Raw genomic sequence first — 20365 nt, 5'->3', positions numbered from 1 at the left:
CTTAATAATTAATCTTAACCTCGTGTTTGGAAATGAGCCATAACCTTATATTAACTATCATTAATTATTAAAAACAAGTATGCAAAATTATGATTCATTCTTGTGTTATGAAAAGGGTTTGAGATAAAAAAGTTCATAAAATTATAAAAGTTTTTATTTCTAAAATCGTCTTAAAATAAAGTTAAAGTTTCTTAAAATTTCATTTATTTCCGATGTCATTTTAATACAAGATTAAGTTTCCTCAAAAACAATTATTTAAGAACAAAAATTAAAGTTTATTAAAACTCTTATTTCTAAAGTCGTCTCTATATTAAAGTTCCTTAAAACTCTTTTATTTCGAAAGTCATCTTTAGAAAAAATTAAAAGACATCCTAATAATAAATGTTTCATAAGTTAAAATTACATACATAGTGTATTATTACACCATTAGTTCCTTAAAAACAAATTAATTCAATTTTTAAAAGAAGGTAATTAAGAAAAATGTGCCTTTTTCTCATTTTAGATATCTTGAACGAAAAAAATCATTAAAAATCATAGAAAAATCGAAAAAATTATTGTGAGATATGGTTGGAAAGCTCTTGAAAAATTCTATCACTTGAGATAAAGAAATGAAACTGTTTCTGGACGTAAGAGATGTTCCATATACCATCTTTAGGACGTGGTAAGTTACACTTTATCCTTGAACATCCTTTACATAAACTCTTACTTCCTTAGGTCTTTAGACTCATTTAAAAAGAAAATTATTCTTAATATATCTTAGACAAACATAAGAATGCATTAACACTTTATATTTTAGTGCATTAAAAAAAATAAAATGCAAAATGCAATTAACTCCCCTTTTTATAACCTATCACCTCACCGGTAGGTTTGACTTTCTAAAATGGAGTAATAAAAGATTTAGGGCTAATTTAGCACCTAATATCGTCATTACTCCTGTTGGTAACATCACATGGGAACAAACATATTAGTTAGCATAATAATAATTAAGGAAATTGAGAAAATAGAAACTAATACCTTGAGCTAGATGTAGATATTTTTTAGATGACCCTTTTTGCTTACTAAGGAATAAAAGATGAGTCTTCCTTAATTAAAATGAAATAAGAGAGGCTAAGTAATATTTTTTTGGAATTTTGGAGATATTAAGAGAAGCTAATGAAAATAAAGCTAATAAACCTTTTTTTTTTTGGATTTTCGATTAAAGAAAAAATAAACTTGAATTAATAAAACTAGATCTTGAGAAATAATTTTTTTTTTTTTTAGTTTTAATATAGACTAGGAACACTTAAGCAATTAAACTAAATTTTTTTTTTTTGGTCTAGACAAAGATAAGAAATAACAATAATATTTGAACTTGAAATATTTTTTTTATGGTTTTTTTTATAGGGATTAGAGATAATAACAATACTTAATCAAAGTAAAAAATACAACTTAACTAGATGATGCTTTTTATAAGCTAATAACTTAAAAATAAAGCTAAATTAGAGTGATTTTAACTAAAACAAAATATTAGAGGAGAATTTTTTAGAGAGAAGTTTTAGAAAGAGAATTAGTAGGATTCTTTTAGTGTGTTAAAATGAGAAAATTAGGGGGTATTTATAGGAAAATAAAGGGGTTAATTTGTAAATAAAATAAAATAAATAAAAGGTAATTCAATGATTTAAATGGTAAATATCAAGATTTGGGTAATAATGAAAATCTTGATATTAAATTCTTTTGTTTTATATGTAACAAACTATTAAATCTGTTTTGTAATAGTTAAACTGATAAAATAAAGAAAAATGTAATTGAATCATACTCTTATAATGATATAAAAAAGGTGCCATGACATTACAAAATAAAAATATATTACCAAAAGGATATTGGATTATTGGAGTTTTTCACGTGCAGCCCTCCCTGTTACTTTCCTCCATTGAAGTGGCCTTTGAGCTTTTTCTTCTCCATTGGAAGCGTCGGTAAGATGTTTTCCTTGCTTATCCAATGTGATTTTCACAATCTAGTATTGATTTGATCGTTAATTTAATTCAATTTAGGGTTCTTTTGTGGTATATTATTGATTATTGAACTGATAATGTAGTTACTGACATGCTAGAATTTTGGTATTCATATTCTAAATTGACAAAATACAATTAATAATTGAGTCAATTTCGGTTGCTAATGTATTGCAAAATCCTTGAATGTTCGGATAGAATTATGAAAATGGAGTCAATTTCGGTTACTGAAATGCTAGAATTATGGTATTCATATTCTAAATTGACAAAATACAAATAATAATTGAGTCAATTTCGGTTGCTAATGTATTGCAAAATCCTTGAATGTTAGGGTCGAATTATGAAAATGGAGTTTTTCTTCCTGTCTTGTCTTTGGCCTTATTTAATTTCCGAATTTATTAGTAAAATAATTTTGATTCTTATGGATAGGATGGAAATCAGACAACTATTGTTAAGGATTATCTGCGTAAAATCGCGGTAAATCCTTCATTAAATGGGAAATGTGGGAATGTGACTTTTAGTTATTGATGGAATTTTTTTTTTGAATTTTTAGTTTGAAGAATTTTGTCCAAATAAGTAGGAGTATGTTTTGCTTTTTAGACGAGTTTTTGATGTGCTATTGGTGGTGTGTTCTTTCAGCTGTCTAATTATTGGAGGATTTTGAAGTTTGTGTTGGTTTTTTCTTCAATGGCCACTTCTGAGGGTATTATGCAAAATTTTTGTGGAATTTCTCCTTATCGTATTGGCACTAGTTACATCAGCAATTATGATTCATCAGTATTTTCAAAATCTTATAGAAAATCTGTTTTGAAACGGGGTTTAAGATTTTCCCAAGCTGTGCAATGTTCCAGTTTGCAAAATGTTAAATTTGGGTATGGAGGGTTAAGTGGTGGCTTGTATAAAGTTGCAACACATCGATCTAGGTCCTCGATCTTCTGCTGTAAATCTGCTGAAAGTGTTAAAGGGTCAGCTCCGGTGGATGGTAATGGAACTTGGTATGTTGATGATGCAAAAAACCTACATCCCATTAATAGTGTGGTGAATGGGTCAAATACTCTAGAAGATGTTCAACAGCTGCAAGGTGAAAAAGAAGTTACTGTATCTAACAGGAACTTAGTTTCGGCAGAGACTGAAATAGCTGCAAGGGACGATAGCACTGTCGACCCTATTGAGGAGGAAGCATGGGAGCTCTTACGAGAATCTGTTGTCAATTATTGTGGTAGCCCTGTCGGAACAATTGCTGCTAATGATCCTACTAGTTCTGATGCCTTAAATTATGATCAGGTCTTTATACGAGACTTTATACCATCTGCAATGGCTTTTCTTCTGAAGGGAGAGTATGAAATTGTGCGCAACTTCCTCCTTCACACACTTCAGCTTCAGGTGTGTATCTTAATCAGAAGTTACCGAGGTAGTGTATACAAGCATATTTGTTGGTATCTTTAGTCATTACTTGTTGCTTTCACCAATGATTCTTCTATGCACTAGAACAGTAGTTCTTATCTTTATTCATATATTGTGGTTGTGGAATCTGAAGTTGATTGCACCAAATGCATAGTTAGGACTTAGGAGTAACATACGTTAATCCATCATAGACCTCACTTAAGGTATGGTCTGAAGTATTTTTGATGGACCACACAGGATAATCAGGATCAGTATTTAGCTTATTTGTCACCTCTTAGGGTATGTACATTGATAGAGATGTCTCTCCAAAAGGCTCCCCACCCTTCTGTCAAAAAAAGCCAAGAGCCATCTTTAAGTCACTGTCCATGGAGAGCTACTCAAGAGCCACTTGAGGTATCCCTTATTGGGGAAGAGTTGACTCTTGATTTTCTCTCTCCTTGAAGAGTCATTCGGAGAACTATTCCAAGAGCTCCTATGCACATGCTCTTAAAAGAATTATCAAGGCTTGAAGGACTCTGTGCTGGCTGTGCAAGACAGTTTTCGAATATATAAATAGAGCCTTTTAACGATATATTCAAGTCAAGGAAACTGTCCTTACTCCTGGTTGACAAGAAGCCATATATACAAGCTGGTCAAGTTCCCAACTTAATATATCAAGCTAGTGTTTTCTTGGCCCTAGCCAATGTGTACAGGCCATAATTGATGCCTTCCCTTAGTGCCCTTTTCTGAATATCTTCCTTCTCATACTCAGGAAGCCTTGAAATCTTGGATACACACTGTGAGTGTATGGAAGTCTCATCTTAAACTCAGTTGTGCTTATAAATCATGTTATCGACTTGCTTTGTCAATCTTGTAAATTGATGTGACAATTCTAGTAGTTGGCATTTCATGCTGTACATTTATCGAAACAGACAGTGCTAGCCCTGCTAGGGCAGTTAGATAGTCACAAAGGAAATCTGCTGAACTTCCGTAGACCTATTTGTTTTGATCTTACATGTGCGTCATCTCCAGTTTCTAGGTTTTTTGATGATTGGAAACTTTTGTGTGTTCTAATTTCAAGAATATTTTATTTCTTTCAGATAATTGTGATTCACCTGAACTTACTCTTGTGTTATCTTCTATATTTCCTTGTTGAATATCTTGTTATTCATCTGAAATCTCTAGCAATTTATTTGTCGGCTCAAAAATTTCCTTGTGCAAAATTGTGATGTTAAAAGGCAAGGACAAGAACTATAGTACAACATAGTAGACTACTTTATGTGTTTGTTTTTAATGACTTTTGCATGTTTATAAGTCTTACTTTGAACTTATTTTCCTACTAGACTAGAAACAATCTGCTGAATAGATTGGGAAACCTTATTAATAACTTATGGACTTAAAATAAGCCTAACTTAAAACTGCACCATGTAAAATCCACACAATAAAGAAAGTTATAAGCTGATTAAATAATAGATCAAAATTATAAATCAAGATAGTTTCTTCAGGCTAATTAGTATGTTAAGTATTAAAACACAGATACTCTTGCTAGGTGTGAATTGTATTTTAAGCCAAATATAACAGTAACTTACGCGAGTACTTCTTCAAAGGGTGTCCTGGATTATGCATTAGGTTTTTCATTGGAAGTGCTCTATACAACGACTGTTGCTAATTTGTAGTAAAAAAAAAAGTATTTGTAGCTACTCCTCAAGGTTCTTCAAGGTTAGACCTTATGTTCTTAGCCAAATAATCTGATAAGACTAACATGTAATTGGGTCTAGCTTTTGTGAAAGCCATTAGAATGCTCCATTATAAAGAGTAAATGCACAGGCAAAAGTGCTCTATAAAGTGCCTGCACTTATTTCAAAAGTCTCTCGGCAGTCACAAAGTGAAATTAGCAGATCTTTTAAGAGAAGCTAGCTAAAAATGTAAAAGCTGGTCTAGTAGGTGTAAGATACATGCCAATGAAATTGTATGAACATTCTCGTCTGTATCTTGAGATTAACCATCCCGGTGTAAGTTGTCGTCAAATTCAAGTGGAGTGAAGGGGTATTTAAAAGCCGGTCCGGACTGGATATTTGGACCAAACCGGATTGGGCCGAAGAGAACTGGTCTGGTCTCCAGTCGAGAATTTTAAATTTCCCGTCTTTAGTCCAGTCTAGTTTAAAGCCCTTAAAAACAACTAGACTGAACAATTTATTTTATTTTTTTTTAGTTTTTTAATTGTAATTGTAAATAAAAACCTTTATAATGTTTAGTTTTTAACTTCATTATGCTATGTATATCTTTCTATTATGAGTTATTTGATGTTAGACATCAAAAAAAAAAAAAAAAAAAAAAAAAAAAAAAAAATCATATTTCTTATTATTTTTTTTTCTTGTTTTCATAAAGTTATAAAATTCTGTAAAGATATTGAATTTTTTTTCTAAATACGGTCTAAATTGTCCGGTCCGGGTTTCGGACGAGTTGAAACGATTCAGTCTGGGACGAATACTAGTTTGGATGTCTGGTCTCCTGGTCCTGAATTTTAAATATTCAGTCTTTGGTCCAAACGTCATGTATGATATCATATTATCATGTATTGAATTGGATGCGAAAGTCTCATAAAATTCACTTCTTACTGACTTACTGTTGTCACTTGTGAGTAAACTTTGACAAGAAGCCTACTATTGTGCTATGTGGATTAAAGTTGGTCTTGTAGGTAAAAGTAACTCTCATATCATGGTGGGTTTTCCATATGTTTCCCAGTCCAAATAATCATCTTCAGTTTTTCTCCGTTGTAGTTTTCCATTTTGGATTGTGCACACTCTTCAAACCTTATAGGATCATAGATTGCAAGTTTTACCCAGTTTGTTTTTTTTTTTTTTTTTTTTTTTTTTTTTTTTTTTTTTTTCTCTCCTGACATCAATACCTTGGAAAATCTTGCATAAAAATTTGAGATTGGTTTCTTTCCTTATGGACTGCTTGCCTGCTTGGTAATGATGTAGTCCTACCTTAGGATTGTAAGGTTGATGATTCATATCTCTGAATGCCTGAAGGTGTATGGGCAAACTGACTTTATGGGAAAATAAATCTTTCTACTTTATTTTTTTCTTTCTTCACTAATTCCATGCTGCATCTTCGTGAAAAATGATTTCATGGCTTATCACAACTAGTAGTCTCAAGGTCAAGTATCAATAACCTTCACGCTGAGAACTAAAGTCAATAAATACTTCAATTTCAAACTTGACATCTAACATGCTTCTCATTTGGTCTGGCACATGCATATAATAGATGCTTTTGGATGCACGTAGTTGGTTGACTGAGGGTTCATTATAATCTGGACAGGCATGAAGGGACATCATATCTATCACTGCCTTTGTGAATCCTCTATTTGGAATGTATACTGATTACTAAATGTACACCGCCTCCACTTATAACTTTTTGGGAAGTCCTCATGTGCATACTTCCAGCTGTTTCCATCGCTGTATACTGTTAGGGATCATCTAATAGGAGTAAGGCCCACTAATTCATTTCAGAAATTCCATTCTGTTGCAGAGTGTAGAAAAATTCTTAGATGCTCAATTCTTCCGTCTTCACTTAAATAATAGGACTTTTTCAATGTGTACTTTGCGTGTGCCTCTGTCTTGGTCATTAGTGAACAATCACCATGAATTAAACCAATTTTTTCTACATAAAGAAGATAGAAATAGCTTGTCATCTAGGAAAAGAAATAATTTTTTTTCCTTCCTCTTAGTAAGAGTGTCTTCACTAATCCACAAATATGGATGTGTAATGTGGTAATACCCACTCCAGACCATGGGAACTTGAGAAGTCTCATAATTCATTGAACTTAACCTGTAGAAGAAAGAAATATGAAGTGTTTCTTGACAGACTTGATAAGAGTGATAAAATGTTTACATGAAACACAAGTCTGCTTTCTATTATCAAACCTCTTACAGCTCCTCAGTGGGTGATTGGAAGACTCTGAGCAGCATACCCAAGAAGGGAAGCAGAAATGTCAAGTTAAGAGGAGTCTGTATTGACTCAGCAACACTAGATAATCTTAAAGTTGTGATGGTGATATTTGGCAAACATGTGTTTGTTTCAACAGGAATATTGGTAAACCATTTATTGTTATCAACATATGTAAAAGAGAAACAGAAATCCCTTCCATACTGTTTCTAGGACCCACAGGATCTTCATTTGGTGAAGAAATAATTTAATGGATTAACCACCTATGATAAGGGAAAGAATTGAGGGATGACTGGCCACAAGCCCTTAATACCCTCAAAGCAATGTTTGGTCTTCCATTTACTTAGGCCAAATATGACAGACTTGGTAAGCTGGCAAGCTGCTGTCTGCTGGTTAGAATTATTGAACTATACAATTGAGTTGATACCTTTTTTTTACCCTTTATTGTAGTTGGTGTTCAGTTTTTTGTTTGTCATACCGTCACTTCTCTTTTGTCTTGGCAGAGCTGGGAGAAAACAATGGATTGCCATAGTCCTGGTCAAGGATTGATGCCTGCTAGTTTCAAGGTTCGCACTGTTCCTTTGGATGGTGATGAATTTGCAACAGAAGAGATTCTGGACCCTGACTTTGGAGAAGCAGCAATTGGGCGTGTGGCACCTGTTGATTCTGGTTCTGTGATAATTCTGTTGCACAATTTGCCATGACTCTCATTTACAGTGTACCATTAAAAATTTCTCATCCCTTGATGTGAATTTTTCAGGGCTTTGGTGGATTATACTTTTACGTGCCTATGGAAAATGCTCTGGAGATCTGTCTCTTCAGGAAAGAGTTGATGTGCAGACTGGAATGAAGATGATTTTAAGATTATGTCTTGCAGATGGCTTTGATATGTTCCCAACCTTGTTGGTTACGGATGGTTCATGCATGATAGACCGTCGCATGGGAATTCATGGGCATCCTTTAGAAATACAGGTACTAATGCGCCATCTGCTGCATTGCCTTTTCTATCCTTCGCAAAAAAAATTTGCTGCTTCTCTTTGTATGCTTTTGTAAAAGTCTACACAAAATAGATTTACTGCTTTACAAGCAGCAGTTTATTTCTTCCTTGCCAATTTCCCACAGTCCTTTTTCATTTGTTCTAATTTAGTTTGCCATTTCAAATATTGGTAATTTTTATAAGGTAAGAAAAAATAATCAGTAGAAAGTCTTCCTCACAAGGGGAATTCCTAATGTAATTTTAAAAATGGTAATGTCTTTATATAATTATTACCTCACTATTTCCACAACTAAAACTTTGGGTCCTACACTCTGTCATTTAATAAAGTTTATGCCCAATTATCTTTCATCACATCCATTTTTTTAACAAATTAACATTTGAGGACCTAACCATCAATTTATTTCCTAAAATTATATGCCATGATGATTGAGCACATTAAATGGTTATCATCATGAAAAAAGATTATAAAGGACTTTCAAAGCATCTTAATGCACCGATAAATTTTTCTAATTGCGGGCTTACATTATGACTCTCCTTTGTAATGTGAAATAAATACATAATGAGAATTCATCTAGGAGACTATAGACAATAAAATTGTTACATCAGAATAACTGATCAAGATTCAGTGTTTGCTACCTTGCACTTATTGGGCTTTCATAAAAGATCTTAGGGTAGAAAGATGAGTTGGGAAAGTCATCCAAGTGGTTGAGAAAGGATATAGCACCAGTGGAATGTGACGCTACCTTACAATGACAAAAGGTATTCTTGTGTTTCTTTATTTTTTAGGGGACTAGGGTGGGGGTGGGGTGTACTAGATTTGGAAATCAGGTTGTTCAGGCAGGTCATTTTGGGTTTTGTATATGTTTGGGTTAATAGATAATCGGGTTCGGTCAGACTTCAGGTCAAGTTTGGGTTGGGTCAAGTTCGGGTTGGGTCATTTTGGGTCTAGTCATTTTGGGTTGGTTCTTTTAGGCAAATTTAGATCGGGTCGAGACTTTGGGCTAAACTCGGATCTGGGTTAGGGTGTTGGCGGATTGTTAATGGGCTAAAATCTATCACCTTTGACACAGGAAAAAAAATGACTAGTGAGTAAACAAAATTGTTAGCATTTTTCCCCTCTTGGATTCATCAGAGCTCTCTCTCTTTCCTAAAGGGAAACCAAGGTGGTTTCTATTCACATCTTTCAAGATTTATTTGTCTAGTTTAAATAGGTGGGTTTTTATATTTTGTTTTTTTTTTTTCTATGTTCAAACAAATCTTACAAGTTTTCTTTCACGTGGAGTTTTTTTTAGTATCGTCAAACACCTGCAATGATGAGGCCTTACATTGAACAAACACCATACTATTGTCAGTTTAGCAAAACGTTTGATGCAGTGGTAAATTGTTGAAAAGTACCCATTCAAACATTTTTCGTCATTGTTAATATTGGAGCATTAAAGAAGAATTATGTTTCCATGTAGACACTCTGTGGAAAACAAATTCCAATTTTTGCAAAATATTGAATTTACCAAATAGGTCTTGTCCATAGGTTAGGGTGTAAGAGTGTGTGACACACTCTTGTCTAGCTATTGGCAAAGGTGCAGGGCTTGTACGGAGAGGGGCTTGTGTGCACTTAGCAACACAAGCAAGAATCTAGTGATGTAACATGAAGCTCTAGTATCTACGGAGAGGGGCTTGTGTGCACTGGTCAATAAAGGCTCATGTATTATGTAGACTTATCGTAAAGGTAAGAAAAAGCAGATTTTTTGGTTAATTGAAAATTATATTTTATCACATTTAGTCACCAATATTTTGTTTTAGGATAAGGGTTGTAATTTTGCAAGAACAGGCAAGACTGGCAAGCTAAGCTATATATTTTGTATTGCCTTTAATTTTAAAATTTGAAGCCTAAAAAATTTCTGAAATCTTGGTAGAAAATACAATATGTGATGTACACTGGACAATAGCACCTAAAGAATTATTTTGTACCCCCATAATGTAATATAAATGTGTGGATAAATTAAAATAGGATAGCATGGAAATTTTTTCGTCTTTGAAAAGTCTAGATGGATTTCATCTTCTTAGAAGTCAAGTCATGTTCTAAACTTACCTTAGTTATGAATCAGATTCATAGGTTATTTTGCTGACAAAATGTATATTTATCACCTGGGTCAAACAAAACCTAAACTAGTGTGGTGGCAAGGAAGGGTCATACTTCCACTAGGATTCACAAATGATACAATGGAGTCTAAGACTAGGGATAAGCTATGTCGGAGAGGGGGTTAAGCTGTTCACTAAACTAAGATAGACAAAATGACAAAACGAGTAAATAAACACGTTGGAAAATCAGCTCGTTAGGTACGAAGGAATCCAACACAAACAAACATGCATTAAACTAAGGGAATGAGAAATAGGAATTTTCTGGAATTCTAACATGAATCTCTTTCAAGCATCAAAATAATAGGATTGTTGAAAGCTGTAAATCATATAAATACATGAGTAAACAAGATAGGAACAAGCATATAGGGGATTTAAATTTGGTTTCATCTCTCAATTCTTCACCTACTACTATCCTTATTGAGGACGGGGTAGAAAATTTGGAGTTCCAAAAAGCTAATAATTTATATAAGGAGGAGGGTCACTGCAGGTAGTTCCATTATGATCCAGTTATTAGTGGCTTGAATAATAAGATAGCTAGCAGTTTAAGAGAGAGGAAGACATATTGAATAGTGGTAAGTGTGCATAGAGAAATCGATACTTCGGAGAGCATGAACCTCTCAAATGTTGGCTAGGTTGTAATCAGCGATTCCCACCATGTTTTCATTATAAATACAATCATATTTCAGTAGTTTTTCCTTAATTTGATTAGTGATATTTTCATCAATTCATCTTAACCTTCCTAATTGTTAACAGTTTACTGGGGAGGAATTGGGTATGGGTATTACTGGAAAGTGGGTGAAATAATTTGTAACATATTTGTTCAAGCAAGATGAAAAGGTGGAGAGGAGAGAAACTCCATGGGGAGATGGGTGAAAGAAAATGCAGACACCATGCATTTGGGTATGAGGAATGTCTTTGGTCCAGTAAGGGACAATCCTGTTATGAGGAATGTCTTTGGTCCAGCAAGAGACAATTCTGTCTTGATGTGATAATTAGGTTCTTACTGTGGGGAAAATTCTATTACTCGATATCTGATCATCTGATGGACCTTGGAAGCATATGAAAGGGAGGACAGACTTACATTATGAGCTTCTGGAGGGCGGTAGGTAGTCAAGATAAACAGTAATGTTAGGGAACAGTATGCAGAAAAAAATCTTTGCTTTTCTCCCATTCGTACTGAACTGTATGTCATTTATCTCTGGGGCGTATGATGAGATGTGGGTTAGGAAGGGGCGCGACATTTAGGAGTTGGGACTGATCCATCCAAAGTGATTAGATCCATACAATGATAGAAAGTCTGATGAACGTGTACGATGTATTGATGTGGCTTTAATTGGAGAGGAAATTCAAGTCCCTAGAAGAGTTGCAAGTCTGATTGATAGGTCCATGTGGGAAGTAAATTGAAAAGATAGAAGAGAGAAAATAGGGGTGGAACTTTTATTAGAGTTTCAGGAAACTGGACTTGAAGTTGTTTCTAATTGAATTCCTTTTTCTTATGCTCCTTCACTAGTTTCTAATTGTGAAGTCATCACTTCATTTATCTTTACACTGCTTGCTTTTCAGGCACTTTTTTATTCTGCATTACGCTGTTCTCGTGAAATGCTTGCTTCAGAAGATGGATCAGCAGACCTAATACGTGCTTTGAACAATCGTTTGGTTGCATTAGCTTTTCACATCAGAGAATATTATTGGGTTGATATGAAGAAACTTAATGAGATTTATCGTTACAAGACTGAAGAATACTCATATGATGCTGTCAACAAATTTAATATATACCCTGATCAGATCTCTCCTTGGCTAGTGGAATGGATGCCAGGTAAAGGAGGTTATCTAATTGGTAACTTGCAACCAGCGCACATGGATTTTCGATTTTTCTCGCTGGGTAACCTTTGGTCTGTGGTAAGTGGCCTTGCAACAAAAGATCAATCCCATGCCATTTTGGACCTCATTGAAGCCAAATGGGCAGACCTCGTGGCAGACATGCCGTTGAAGATATGTTATCCTGCTCTTGAAGGTCAGGAGTGGCAAATCATCACTGGCTGTGATCCCAAGAATACGTACGGTTCTTACGCTGCTTATGCATTGTATACTCCTTGTCATGTACTTCCTTCGTTTCTCAATATTTGCATGATGTTCTAACTTTGACCATGTTTTACTAATGCATTTATATAAATTTCTTTACTTTAATTGTTGTTGAGTTCATCTCAATTTAGATTTTCAAAATTTATATATATTTTTATATTTCTATTAAAGCAAAACTAAAGATAACTAATGGTCAAAGTAGTACGTTGGAAAATGTGTATATTCAAAATGATGCAAGTATTGAGAAAGGGAGGAAGTATTATTTTGTCTTAACACACCATTTTAAGACGAGTATTCCCCATAGATAAATCTGTAGAAAATTGGGTTGGAAGATTTGTATAGAGGAATTCATGGAAATTGGGAACTCATACCGGGAGGAAAATGTTAGTGTGCGACTAAAGGCTGTGGAAGTTATATACTTCCCCTGTTTTCCTAAATTCTACTCAATTTCCTTTTTTTTTTTTTTTTTTTTATTTTTTTTTTTTTATGTTCTACTCCCTTTTACTTTATTCCTTTTATGACAAACTTATTTTTATTATTTATCATCTACGACCTACATTGTGGGGCCCGATTTCTCTCTATCTCGCTCTTCTTTAAAACAAAAGTATCCACATGTGTGATCCCCGTTTTTTACTTTTCCTTTATTTATGTAGTTACAGTAACAAAATGGAGGGAGTACTGTAATACATCATTCACTTTTCAATGGCGAATATTGTACATCTTCATATAGCTGCTTCATTTTTGCAGGCCCTGGTCCTATCACAATGCTGGCTCCTGGCCGACATTGCTTTGGCAGGTCAGCATTTTTATTCATTCATTATCTTTCTTGTGTATGCTAGGCCATTTTAATGACGCACCATTACTCATATTGATTTTGTTACTGTGCGTCTGTGCTTATGGGAGTATTTTGCTATGTCTTTAATCTTGGGAAATACAATATGCAAAAGTATAATATACAAGGATTAACCTTGAAGTGGAAGTGATATATCAAATGGGATCAAGTGAAGGTGGCTGACTAGCTGCATTCTGTTCATGTCCTGAATCCCAAGCCCTGAATGATTAAAGAATACTCTCAGAACTTTATAATGAACAGAACTGATTTGATCTATTTATATTGATAAATATGACAATATACATTCCATGTTATGAGTGGTTGTTAATCAGCATAATGTAACCACCCAAAACTTGACAACCCATTTTAAAATGACCCCCCTCAAGACATAAAATGATTAAATACACAACCATCGATACTTGAAAGATTATAAGGGTTAAAAATTTAAAGTCAACGAAAATGAACCCCAAAAATTATAAAAGCTATAATAAGCAAACATGAACCCAAAAGAACATGAGAGTCAAAACAAAAGAACATATGGGCTAAAGGAAATGAAGATGAACCCAAAAGAAAATACTTTTCAAATCCAAATACATATGGAAGGCCAAAGAACATTTCTATTTTCCATTTATAAAAGAACATGATGTAGTTTAGAATAAAAAATAAAAAAAAGGTCAAACACAAAAAACAAAATCAAAAGAACATTGGTTGTAGTGAGAATTTACATTTGGTAAAAGAACTTTATTACACCACCTATAGTCAAACTCGACCCACCCCAAAGAGTATGACTCAAAACCCTTACATACATTTTTACCACCACTGGTTCAACCTTCACCATTGCTTGTCCATGCCACCATCATTCTCAAAACGCAGAAAGAAGACAGGGAGATGGTGAATGAAACTGCCACCTAATTCCAACCCTACCATTACTTTGACCCAACTTTCTCATGAGTAAGAAATCATCACAGACACCAGTCAAAGAGAGATGGAGAGGAGAAAGATGATGTGTAAATATACTTACTTGCAACAAATCTACAAAAGGAGAGAAAGATGATGGTGGTGGAATGGCCGTGGGTATTACTCAGATGGGTGATGATAGGTGGAGAAGCTTTGAAGGTTGTGTGGGCTGCTAGTTGGACTGCTAGGTTGGATCAACTGGGCAGTGGATGGAGAAGGTGGTGTCTGCTTAGTTAGATGGCTGACATGGAAGACAGAGAGGGAGTAGGGTTATGGTAAATATGTTCTTTTGACTTCCTTTCTCCATTGTCTTGGTCCTAGTTCCAACACGCTGTAAAAAGGTAATACTAATAAAATTAAAGAGGAAGTACAACACAGGTATACAATTATTCAGCATTATGCACTCTACTAATATGACTAGCTTAGTCAGTGTGCCTTAGCTAAAACATGTACATAATCATGCATAAGATTCTTGCAAAAATGTGAATGTTTATTGTAAATATATTTCATATTCCATCTGTTACTTGGAGAGATATAGGAATTTAAATCTTAGCTTGTTAAAAACATGTATACTCAATTTCGATAACGTTTATGGCATCTCGTTCGAACAAAACATTTCAAATCAGTTTGGCACTAGATACTCTTGAATACTTGCCAATATGAAACTGATGTGTTAATATGGTAGCAAATAACTAAACCAACCACAACACACAAAATTTATACTTCCTCCGTATTTTATTACTTGCTCCATTTCTCCATGCGCGGCATTTTAGGAGAAATAGTAGAAAGTAATAAAATATTAAGAAAGTTGGGGTTGGTGGAAAAATAAAGTAATATAGTTGAGAAAAGAGAGAATCTAGAAATATTAAAGTATGATAGTTGAGGGGTTCACTAGGAAAGAAGAAATAAATAAAATATTGTGAAAGGTTTCAAAAAAGTAATAAAATACGGCCGCAAAAAGAAAGTGGACCAAGTAATAAAATACAAAGGGAATAGTATATTAGCTAAAATTTCTAGTCTAATTTATGACACACTCATTATAGCTGAAGACTAGTGTCATTATCAATTAGGTTAACAACAATAAGCAATGTCACATCTAAGTTTGGAAGATATGCACTATCCCTTGGCGACTTGTTAGTCAACAAATAAACCCCTTTCATCAAGAGATATGTGCTCATCTAGTTTTGATATCTACAATACCTTTTTATTTTCAATATGCTACAATAAGGCTAATGCATGTAGGATTGTTGTATAACATGTTTTTGGATTAGTCACTATTTATATTTTCAAACTCAATTTTTTATTTTTATTTTTTAATTTTTTAATTTTTTTTATTATTTTTTTTTAAATAAATTTTATTATTATACAATTTAAGTTTTTAATGGTCAAAGCTGTGTTCTGTGTATTTGCAAGTGTGCTAGTCAAAGTGATGCATTTATTTAGGAACAAGGGAGTAAAACTAGAAGAAAAAACGATGATAAACAAATCCTAAATAAATTGATTAAATTAAGCATTGCTTTAGACTTCAGAGCTATGAATCGAAATTAACCGGCTATGATACCACTGTTGGAGATTGTAAGATATGATGTATAATTTATAACCGTGAAGTGGTAGCAATGTATCAATTAGGATTAGATGGAGATGGCTACTATAGTCACTGTATTTTGTTCACGATCTAAATTCCTATTCCTAAATTATGAATTTCTACCCAACATAAGATACCATATGACTGTCAGTTAACTTTTGTGGCTAACCAAATAATCGCACAATATTATCATAACCAAAACTGATTTTTTCTAGTTGTATCCATGAATATGACAAATCAATTCCATGTTATTAAGTGGTGGTAATTAGCATATACTGTAATTACCACTATTTGTTACTAAATGTGGTGGTTACATTTCCCACTAATCACAAGATCTGATGACATTTGCAACTCTTTAATTGTCGCCTTAACAAAACTATTCAAATTACATATAATATGTCAGTATGCAGCTTACATCTTGCATTCAGATGATATAGCTTTGGATAAGTTAAAGATATACATAGTACAAAGTATAATAATACTTCTGACAATTTACATATTTTTTTTTCACAGCTTACTGTTGCATGTATTAAGATGAATAGACCTGAAATAGCAGCTAAGGCTGTTCAGATAGCCGAGAAACGCTTATCCCAAGACAAGTGGCCAGAATATTATGACACAAAAAGAGCAAGGTTTATTGGTAAGCAAGCCCGATTATTCCAGACATGGTCAATTGCAGGATATCTTGTTGCAAAGCTACTCCTTGCCAACCCAAATGCAGCCCAGATGCTAATTAGTGATGAGGATTCTGAACTCATCAATGCCTTTTCTTGCATAATTGGAGCTAACCCTAGAAGAAAACGTGGTCAAAAGAGTTTGAAGAAGACTTTCATAGTATGAAACAATAACAGCTTTCATCTTGGAGTACGGCTAATGGTGTTGGAGACATGCCCGGTCACCATATATATATATATAGCTCGAACAATTGTTGAATTGTGCATTACTCAAATTCATTTGGTATCCAATTTTTGATGCCCAGGCTTATTCACTTGTTACTAGTAAATTTTGTGTAGATTTGGGTAATTTATGTAAATATTTGAAAACTCATTATTATGTATATATGGCTTACAGAATATTGTCATGGGACACGCTCTAATGATTATGTATCTCTATGATGTCAACACTTTGGAGATGTTTTGAGCTTTCAAGAGTTGTGTAGATGCTTGGATACAATAAGGTGCTCAGCAAACACTAAAAACCTAAAAAGCACATGTAGAGGGGTTTCAAACGACTATCTATTGCATATTTGGTGTACTAACCGAATTATGCATGCCAATTCGAAAGGTGAATTGATTTACCAAGTGTACTCTCCGTTTCGACGATATATTGCCCCGTTATGGTTTCTAGAATAAGTTTTAGAATGGTACCTTTTTTGTTTCATAATCATCATACCTGTTTGGAACTTTTGAAATTTTCTCCTTCCATCAGTGTTTGTGGTGTGGTAATGTGAGATTTCCTTTGAAGAAGAAGGTATCATGTTTTAGTGGTTTACTTTAGATTCATTCCTTCGCTTTGATTTGGTGATTTTAGGTTTCCGTTGCTAATTGTTGGTTTATGGTATGGTTGTTTAGATTTTTATAATGGTAATAGGGGTTTAGGGTTTACTTTGTTGTATTCTATAATGACAATGTTTCATATGTGGCCGGGGTTACTTATGTCATTTAGTTATTTTCAAAGCAATTAGTATTTCCTATTTAGGGAGGTTTTAGGGTTTACTACTTTATATAGATCCCAAACTTACGAAAATTTTAAATTATGCTGAATTCAATATGTTGAAGTACTTTTTGTGGTAGGTATTATTTGGCAGATTATTAATTAGGCCATTAGAGAGCTATGGTTTTGGTTTAAGTTAATTGGGGTTTTCTTTTAAGGTTTTTAATTGTTTATGTTTTGTAAATGCTCAATCATCTAATGAAGTAGTTCAACTAGTTCAATATTTGTAATGCAATTATTGGCCCTTGTTTTTTATTGTACATATATAATTGCTTAGAAATGTTAAATTTTCCTGATTTATATAGCAATTCAATTAATTCGAAGGTTAATAACAAAACAAGGGTTCTACCTTTGGACCAAGGCATGAAAGGTACAATGTTGAAGGTAAATTCAATTCAGTTGTTGTAATTTAATTTAATTCTTTCGATGTATAACTTATTGAAGTTACGATAGATTTTTTCATGATGTAGTCTTTAAAGTGCGCATTTAAAGTATGTAATATAATTATTTTCTCATAGATTTAAATAAATTACTTTATGTTTATAATGCCTTTTTTTTTACAATGAGAACTTCATAAATAAAGAGCAAATTACAACCTAAGAGAGCTAAAAGTAAATAAGAACAAAGCTAATACACCAAACTAAACACACTATGTAATACCCTGTATTTTTAATGTATTTTATAAATTATTTTTTTAATTATCAAATATATTTCGAGTCAAACTATTTTAATTATTGGATTATAAACAAAACAAGTTTTAATATTTGGGTTAGTAAGTATTTAATCCAAACATACCCACTTTCACAATAAGGCCAACCATCCTATTTACTTATTTATTTGGGCCAAATCCGCCATTATTTCTCCATCATATCATTTCTTATGAGGCTCAAATAATTCTAATTTACCCTACTCTATAAATACCTCTTGAATCCCAAATTTTGGCTACCAAAAAGGTTAAATGGTCAAGTAAGCATCTTCCTTTTCTTTTTCCTTTCTTTCTTTCCCTTTTTTTTTTTAAAATTTTATTTTTTATTCCATGGTGGAATCCTACCCTTGCTGGCAGCCACACCCCTGCTGCCACCTGTCGGGCTCCCACCGGCGGCCGACCAACCCAGCCGGCGACCAACCACCCAGCCAACGACCACCCCCCTTGCCGGCAACCTTCCTCTTCTCTCTCCTCTTTATATTTTAGTTAGTTTGATTATTTTAATTATGGGTTTTGATTTTAATTGTTTAAAATTTGTTTAGTTATTATCAAAATCATGTTCCAAGGGTTTTAGATTATATTTTCAGATTATTATTTTGATCATCATTTTCAGATTTTAATATGATTAAAGTTAGGGTTTTAATTTATCAAAGATGTGATATATATGGTTCTTGTATAAATTAATTTGGGGCTTTTATATAACCAATGATTCTATGGATATTTTTAAGTATAGAGATGTATTTTTGATAAAGTTTTAATGGGTATTTGATTAAAGTTTAATGCTGGAATTTTGCCTAATAAGTGTTGGTTTTGATGACTTTATAAAAAAAAAAGGTGTAAGTACCCATTAAAGAGGGGTTTAATTAAGGGTTTTAAAATAATTTTCAGATTATTTTAAGTTGTTTAAAGCGAGTTTAAGTTGCTGCAAATTGTGTATACAAGGATAAGTAATGTAGTTTTTATTGTCCCTCTATGTAGGAGATTGATTCGGGAAGTGTTATAATGTAATGGGCTACTTTAAGGGCTTAATTGAGGTACGTTCATGTACTTGGTAATTATTTTATTATTTAGAAGCATGTTTAGCCTTGATTAATTAATTCTAAGGTAGTATCATGATAGGTATTGGTTGAAATTTGTTGTGATTTGTGATGTATGAATTATTTATGATGGATTGGTGATTGGAATTAAATATGATGGCATGTTGGTTATGAACCACACTTTTATTATTAGCGTGATTGAAGGCATGTTTAATTAAACAAGATGATTAATTTGATTTGGAATATGGAAAGGAAATTTTATTATGGTTCATATAATTTTTATTGATGCTTTAAGCATGGGAATTGAGCTATCAAGTGTCTTAGTACACAGGAATAAATTATATTGCGGTGCCTATGTGCACTTAAGGTGTTTCTAACACCGAGGGATAGGATTTGCGGCGCATTATGCGTTTAAGGTGTCTTGACACCGAGGTAGATTAAAAAGGGTTCAACATTAAAAGTTATGTGGTCATTAATTATTCAAGAATTAATTTGGTATGGTTGATTGCTTGTATGAGTATAATGTTTGATTTGGTTATGGTTTGAGAGTCATCACCAAGTTGAATAATATGTAAATCAACGTAAAGTAAAAGAGATTACGTACCAAAACTCTTGGAATGTATATACCTCGATTATGAACATATGGGGGGAGTTATGGGGTTTTATATTAAACCATAACTTCTACTTGGAGTACAGGACGCTGTATTTAACCATAGCTCCCGGTATAGTTTACCTTAATTTATTTGGGGCAAGGATTTGGTTGGAAACCCGTTCTATGCATAATCAAATTAAATGAGCATTTGTGTTGGTCCAGGTATTGTTGATTGTGTTGTATGCTTGTGTACAGGTGCAACAAGGTAGGTTGTGTATTGATAGGCATAAAGCATGTTAGAGTGTTTTGTTTACGCTCATATACTCAGCATTGTTGATTGTGTGTTTGTATGTTTGTTTGACCTTGTCTTTATCTTGGCCCTACAACGACCCATTTCTAATGG

The 20365-nt window shown here is 33.4% G+C and overlaps 1 protein-coding gene across 1 annotated transcript; it reads left to right on the top strand.

Moving 5' to 3' along the window:
- Window positions 1-1838: 1838 nt before the first annotated feature.
- LOC145574708 (neutral/alkaline invertase 3, chloroplastic-like) lies at window positions 1839-17034 on the top strand. Its single transcript, XM_081632559.1, has 7 exons — window positions 1839-1952; window positions 2628-3371; window positions 7826-7991; window positions 8083-8294; window positions 12022-12515; window positions 13288-13336; window positions 16428-17034. Exons 2-7 carry the CDS (start codon window positions 2676-2678, stop codon window positions 16752-16754), a joined length of 1944 nt encoding a protein of 647 aa, XP_081488685.1. The 5' UTR covers window positions 1839-1952; window positions 2628-2675; the 3' UTR covers window positions 16755-17034.
- The last annotated feature ends 3331 nt before the right edge of the window (window positions 17035-20365 follow it).

This window comes from Chenopodium album, chromosome 13 (genome assembly GCF_948465745.1).
Source record: "Chenopodium album chromosome 13, dcCheAlbu1.1, whole genome shotgun sequence".
In the NCBI taxonomy this organism is placed as follows: Eukaryota; Viridiplantae; Streptophyta; class Magnoliopsida; order Caryophyllales; family Amaranthaceae; genus Chenopodium; species Chenopodium album.
This window is presented reverse-complemented; position numbering and strand designations above follow the sequence as displayed.

What these genes read in the sequence shown, in the direction of transcription:
- LOC145574708 (XM_081632559.1), top strand. Translation starts at nt 2,676, where the DNA reads ATGGCCACTTCTGAGGGTATTATGCAAAATTTTTGTGGAATTTCTCCT. An exon ending in TGTGGCACCTGTTGATTCTG is followed by an intron (nt 7,992 to 8,082) that starts GTTCTGTGATAA and finishes TGAATTTTTCAG; the next exon opens with GGCTTTGGTGGATTATACTT. An exon ending in GGCATCCTTTAGAAATACAG is followed by an intron (nt 8,295 to 12,021) that starts GTACTAATGCGC and finishes CTTGCTTTTCAG; the next exon opens with GCACTTTTTTATTCTGCATT.